Raw genomic sequence first — 7,007 nt, 5'->3', positions numbered from 1 at the left:
CCTAGAATTTCTTGGAATCAACGAATTGGTTTGATAGAGGGATCAATAGAAAGAGAATTAACAGAATTGAATGAAAGAATTGTCGAATTTGAAGATTGAAACCTACAACTAAAACAATTTTGGAAACTTCATTGCAGTGAAATTTGGAGGGAATTGGGAGAATTTGGGGGAAAAATTAGGTGCGGATCGCGCTTCTTTGTAGATGCGATGAGGATCCGAATACGATGACCCGGTTTCGATACACGTAGGAAAGCTCTTTACATAGCTGGATTCGGATTCTTTTTGTGCGTGGTTTCGGATATTTCAATTTTAATTGGTTTTGACTTCCTATTAAATCCAAAAAGAAGAGAAATAATAATAATAATAATGTTGGAAGAAAAAGTGAGTCCAAATAATAAAGCCTAATTAACTATTACAGATAATTGTGTTACAAATTTATATTACAGAAACAATAAAAAAATATTAATAAATATAATTACATAACAATATCAACAGCAAATGAGGAACAAAAACAAAAAGTAAATAAATGGCTCTGAGCCAAATCCGCTAAGGATAACCCAAAACTACATCAATTTCTAAAACCTAAAACACACCACCAAAACTCAATCATTCAAATAGCCACCAATGCTCAGTCACATATACCCAAACAACTACTTAGGTTTTCACTTTGGAAATTGTTCGCGAATAACACTTTGATCGCATAAAAGAGAGAGATGTAAATGTTCAGTTTTCTTCCGTTATTCTTCGCAGAAAAACTGGCAGCTAAAATAAGGAGGAACACATTGATGTCGGAGAGAAAGGGAGATGGCGGCGCAAGAAACTGAGAAAAGATTAGAGGTAGAAAATCGGCGAAGAAGGGAAAAACGAGAAGAGGGAAAGAATCACGGTGGAAGAAATGAGGGGTCAGGTGGAAATGGATTAGAGTTAGAGTTTTGCTAAATAGAAAAAAATAAATATAAAAGAAATCGGGTCAACTATGAGTGGGTCGGGTGGAAGAAGTGGGTTGAACCAGAGGACTCAGCCTGAGCAATAAAAATGAATAGCCATTCAGGTAAGTGATTTGTGGTGTGGGCTGGGCCTACCAACAAAAGATCATGGTCCATATTTTTGCAAGAAATAATAATATAAACATGATTTATTTTATTTTCTAATCTAGAAAGTGAAATTTATCTTTTATTATTAATATTCGATTTGATAAATTAAATGTATATACTAATATAATCATTCTATTTACAACATTTAAGACATAACTCGTCAATTATTGCTTTGATAAATTGCATCATATGGGAATAATTGTGGACATCCGGTCATCACTCATAGCAACGTACCATTTGAATATATTGCATCTCTTCAACTAATATTTTATAAATTCTAATAAGTATTTTATGATATGTTGAACTTTATAATAGTTTCTTAAATAAATTTATTAAAAATACTCTTTAATATAAAATTTTAAAAATATCTAAAAACTTATAGATGTTTAAAGTGTTTAGTAAAACATTTATTATATGAGATATATAAGCTAACTCCTATAATAAAATATTAAAAATCTTATAATAAGCTTACATATGCTTAGTTGATTTTTAAAAAATAATAATAAAGTATCTTCATATATATTTAGTTTAATTATTATATATTATGTTACAAAGTGTTATATCTATTTAAATATTTATATCAATAAATCGTATTTCTTTTACACATTTCACTTGATAAAATGTTTGATATGATAGTAATAATTAATTAGAAATATATTTTAAAATAATCCAAAAAAGAAATAAAATATGAACACGCACTATCCAATATTTTTTTTGAAGTGTCATTTTAAAACAATCAAAACCAAAAGAATTAAAAGATAATACCGAATTAATTTGTAAGATTTTAACACGCTCTTTTGATCTTAATTATATTAGTTAAAAAATTAAATTTTTTTATTCAAATATTAAATAATTTATTTTTGACATAATAAGATAATAAATTTTTTTCAGTGAAAAACTATATTAAATTCTATGTAAAATTTAAACAACTTAGTGAAACACTCTTTAAATTTAATTGAGTCCACAAAGAATAACAGCCCATTAGGAGGCCCAATACTAACAGGCCAGCCCAGGCCCACTCCAAACTGCGATGTATTTACGTCCTACATTTTCTCCTCTCCACGATCTCAAATTGGAAAATATCACCGGAAAGGCCCGACCCGAATATGGAACCCGAAGACGACGAAGAGCCGCCACCGGCTATTGCAATCAACGCCGACGTCGTCGTCGGCGAGACCCCACCCCACCAATCTGATGTACTGCGCCCTAGTCAACGGCCAGATTTTGCAGAAGCTCCGGCCGTCGGTGTGACAGTTATCACAGGATATCTCGGCGCCGGCAAGTCGACAGTAAGGAAGAAATTGTAGAAACATAAAAAGTTTAAGACTCATAATTTAATTTAATATGCAGTATTTAAATTCTCAGGAGTGAATATTTTTGTGCATAAATGAATGCCAGTTTTAGGAAATGCGTATTTTTGTTTGTTAAAGGTTGAAGCTGAGGTCTCTGCTAAGTTTGAGCTGAGCACGAGTAGCTCGGGCTTCCGGTCTACTTTGAACTTTATTAGCTTGTATAGGATTACAATTTGATCCCCTGGTCAACTTTAGTCAATCTGAAGCAACTTGGCATAAAACTCACCAGAGTTGAGTGCCACTCGATTTGTACTTTGGTTTGTATGCGCATGTGGTGTGTGCATGTTTGTGTGAGAAAGACCGGGCGCTCATGTTTTTATTCATGTTATGCAGCTGGTGAATTATATACTGAATGGACAACACGGGAAGAGAATAGCAGTGATATTGAACGAATTTGGGGAGGAGATAGGAGTTGAGAGAGCAATGATCAATGAAGGGGAAGGTGGAGCGCTTGTGGAGGAATGGGTAGAACTTGCAAATGGGTGCATTTGCTGCACTGTCAAACATAGCTTGGTTCAGGCTCTAGAGCAACTTGTGCAGAGGAAAGAAAGGTAGAATCATGTTTCTCTGTGCTTCAGACTTGTTCCGTACAATCATATATTTTTAGAGGTCTGCGGGTTTCAAACCGCATTAAGCAAGGTATGGAATATGTAAGTGGGCACGAGACAACATTAAATTTCTTAAGTTTCACTGGATAGACTTTGCACATGGATCTTCACTTCCTACTCAAACTACTGAAAATTACATAGCATTGTAAAGCATCAATATAGAATTTTCCGATTTCAAGTTACTTTTTCTATTGTCCACAGGCTTGACCATATATTACTAGAGACCACAGGACTGGCGAACCCTGCCCCTCTAGCATCCGTGCTGTGGTTGGATGAACAGTTGGAATCAGATGTTAGGCTCGATTCCGTTATCACTGTGAGCTTCTTCTCAGGGTCACTGAATATCAAACTTCTTGTACTCATATTACTGATGACTTTGATATGCAGCTATTCGCTTATTCCTAAGATAACTTTTTAGGCTAATGAGTTTGCTCCTTCTCAGGTTGTGGATGCCAAAAATCTCCGATATCAGCTCAAATCAAACCATGACTCGTCATCTTTTCCTGAAGCATATTATCAGATTGCATTTGCGGTAATTGTTTAATTTGTTAGTGATCTCTTCTTCAAAGGTCAATGCCTCCTGAATCCTTTTGCTAGCTGCTACTTTTGGGAATGACAGTGCAGATGCTCCTTGATTTTTGTTTGCCGTAGGATGTTGTGATTCTTAATAAGGTTGATCTGATAGCTTCTGATGATTGTGGAGTTGTCCTAGAAGATCTTGAGAAGGACATACATAATATCAATTCCCTTGCCAATATTATTCATTCAGTTCGCTGCCAAGTTGACTTGTCCAAGATACTGAACCGCCGAGCATATGATGCTACAGTTAGTTACTTGTCTTACTTTATCTTTGCTTTCCGTCACGTATGTAGACATTCTTGTTTGAGATTAAGGTAAATGAAATTAACTACATAAAGTTTCCTTCTCATTTCAGCATGCCGCTCATTTGGAAGCTTTATTGAAGGAAAATAGCACTCTGTCAACCAGTGCTATCCATGACAGTGGTGTAAGAACCTTATGCATTTGTGAGCTGAAGAAAGTTGATATTGATAAGGTACTTTATTAACTAGATACTAGATAAGTGCATGTGAGGATAACTATAACATCCAGTGCTCAACCACTATTTCAAAGACAGATTATTTTAAATATGAATTCTGTGGGCATTCTGGGAGTGAAATATCTTGTCACCTGATTTCTGTATAAATTTTATGTTTTGGCAGTAAAAGATATTATATAGATTTGTGATCTCCTCTCCACCTTTACCCTTAATTTGTTTTAGATACTTAGACATTCTACTATAGTAATGTATTTGAGGTCTACCATGAAGCGGCTGTTTATTTGCATGTTCTGTCCAGGTAAAGATGTGGATTGAAGAGATCCTCTGGGATAAGAAATATGGCATGGATATTTATCGGTGCAAAGGGATTCTAACTGTTGTAAACTCTGATCAGCTTTACACGCTGCAGGTAACCCTTTTGAACTAGATTTCATAAGGTTCTTTCTTGAGCTGTGGTTTAGTAGGGTTTACTAACACCCAACTTACGCGCCTGTATATTTATGATCATGATTTTTGTTGTGGATGCAAGCTCAAATATGGTCCTGTTATTAGTTTATCACACTATAATTGAAATTTACTCGTTGAAGTTAGGGCTTGTTGGTAATGACAAAGAAGTTGTTCTTTTCTGTGGAGGACTTCACTGTTTCTCCAGTAACCAGTATACTTGAAAGTCTGGTTAAGTCTTTTATTTATTTTCCTCTCTTCACAGAAATAGCTAAGTGTTCTTCCTAAATGAAGCAGTAGAAGTACTATGCATATCTACTTAATGAATAAGAAAATCCTAAATGTATGCAAACAGATGTGCCTTTTTCTGTAGTAATGAATAGGAAAATCTGTAAATGTACTGTTACTGAGTGATACTTGAGAAATTTTCATATTTTTGTTTGAAACAGTAAATTGTGATAATAATTACTTTGAGCATCAGCCCTTTTTTAATCCTTGAATGGTCTTTCAACATGTTGCAGGCTGTGAGGGAAATATATGAGATTGTTCCGACCCGCAAATGGAAAGAAGAAGAGAGTAGAATCAACAAAATTGTTTTTATAGGTATCAATTTTCTCATACCCACTCCGACAATTTATTACGCGTACATCGGCATATTTTCAACATGGAATTTGTTTTTTTAGGGCGTTCATTAAATGAAGAGATTCTTGTTAATACCCTGGGAGCTTGCACCATGTAATACCCTGCCAATTTCCTGACCTATGGCATGCTGGTATTTTTCTTTGTTTCCTCCCTTCCCTTTTCTCGACTGATAGCGGATTGTAGTTCTCTTGTAATTTAACTAGCATACCTTGCCTGTTAATATTTTTCCCTTTTTCTCTTCATCTTGATACTGAATCTTATAATTTGTCACGACAAAATTTTGACTAGTCTATGAACAAACTAGGTCATTCTTACTCATTTTCCCCAGCAATTTTCCTTTGTGAATTTGCATTTATTAATCATTTATTTTAAGCACGCACTTGAAGTTCAAACACAAGACCTTCAATAAAAAAGTTTTTGTGCACAAAGCATTGATGACACATTTATTGATCATTTGGTTATTTGAGCAACATTGTGGTTTAAAAGGGGAAAAAATATACGCTATGTTTGGTTTCATGTTTTGGCATTTCTCGAGACAAGATAAAATACGCTCAATGTTTGTTTTTGTGTTTTTTACACCTTATTTATGTATTTTTTTGTTTTTCAATTTTCTATATATAATATATATATATATACACTTCTATATATAATCTAAAACAGACATGATTTGACAATGAACTATGCTTTTTGTCTCCCAAAATTACAACATTAAACATACAATATTTATATATAAAAATACATTAAATATACAATATTTATATATAAAAATATATATAAAGATATATGATTTGACTATGATTCAATAGTTTGTTTTTCAAATCCCAACATCAAACCTACACCACTTATTTTCAAATATTTTAAATTACCTCAACACACAAATTCAATATACCATCTATTTTAAATATATATTTATCTATCTCTATTTTTCTCTTTCTATCTCCAAAACATCAAAACAAAACAATCAAAACACAAATCCAAATATTATGGCAATGTTTGGATTCATATTTTTGTATTTTTCGAGATAAGATAAAACACACACAATGTTTATTTTTGTGTTTTTATACCTTATCTGTGTGTTTTTTTTATTTTTCAACTTTCTATATATAATATATATATATATATTTATATATAATATAAAGAGATATGATTTGATAATAAGCAGTGATTTTTGTCTCAAAAAAATACAACATTAAACATACAATATTTATACATAAAAAGATATGATTTGACAATGAACAGTGAATTTTGTCTCCCAAATCTCAATATCAAACCTACACCACTTATTTTAAAATATTTTAAATTACCTCAAAACACAAATTTAAACATACTCTCAATATCAAACCTACACCACTTATTTTAAAATATTTTAAATTACCTCAAAACACAAATCTAAACATACTATTTATTTTCAACACACACCTATTTATCTCTATTTTTCTCACTCTATTTTCAGAACACAAAACAAAACACTCAAAACATAAATTCAGATATAAGGTATGATACCATTTCACAGTTGAGGACTATGCTTTTGGGAAAGTTCTGACTCACATGAGTTTGGCCAGATTTAAACTAATTATATGACAAGTACAATATTATTACAGTTTAAAAATTTGCGATTGCTTTAGTTTGGCAAATTTAACTTGGGTGAGAACTTTTCCAAAGTACTAATAACAATCGCAACCAATTAATTAATTCTTTACTTATAGAAATAGACTAGAGTTTATTTCCCAAGTTACCATAACATGAATTAACCCCTTAGGACGAATTATCAAATAATTCCCGACCTTTTTCTTTTATAGAATGCTGCCAT

The 7,007-nt window shown here is 32.6% G+C and overlaps 2 protein-coding genes across 2 annotated transcripts in view; one reads left to right on the top strand and one right to left on the bottom strand.

Moving 5' to 3' along the window:
- The window catches only part of LOC105156500, a gene marked incomplete in the record, with an annotated part of 3,062 nt that extends 2,821 nt beyond the window's left edge, over positions 1–241 (bottom strand). The window contains 1 exon segment of the mRNA XM_011072650.2: positions 1–241.
- The window catches only part of LOC105156499 (COBW domain-containing protein 1), a 5,528-nt gene continuing 684 nt past the window's right edge, over positions 2,164–7,007 (top strand). The window contains exons 1-9 of the mRNA XM_011072649.2: positions 2,164–2,383; positions 2,780–2,997; positions 3,256–3,370; positions 3,497–3,586; positions 3,706–3,879; positions 3,989–4,108; positions 4,410–4,520; positions 5,077–5,158; positions 5,239–5,327. Coding sequence (XP_011070951.1) covers positions 2,201–2,383; positions 2,780–2,997; positions 3,256–3,370; positions 3,497–3,586; positions 3,706–3,879; positions 3,989–4,108; positions 4,410–4,520; positions 5,077–5,158; positions 5,239–5,294 — 1,149 coding nt within the window. The 5' untranslated portion in view covers positions 2,164–2,200 and the 3' untranslated portion in view covers positions 5,295–5,327. The remainder of the gene's footprint in view (positions 2,384–2,779; positions 2,998–3,255; positions 3,371–3,496; positions 3,587–3,705; positions 3,880–3,988; positions 4,109–4,409; positions 4,521–5,076; positions 5,159–5,238; positions 5,328–7,007) is intronic.

Source organism: Sesamum indicum, linkage group LG2, assembly GCF_000512975.1.
Source record: "Sesamum indicum cultivar Zhongzhi No. 13 linkage group LG2, S_indicum_v1.0, whole genome shotgun sequence".
Classification (NCBI taxonomy): domain Eukaryota; kingdom Viridiplantae; phylum Streptophyta; class Magnoliopsida; order Lamiales; family Pedaliaceae; genus Sesamum; species Sesamum indicum.
The sequence above is the reverse complement of the archived record's forward strand: the minus strand, read 5'-3'. Positions and strand labels throughout refer to the sequence as shown.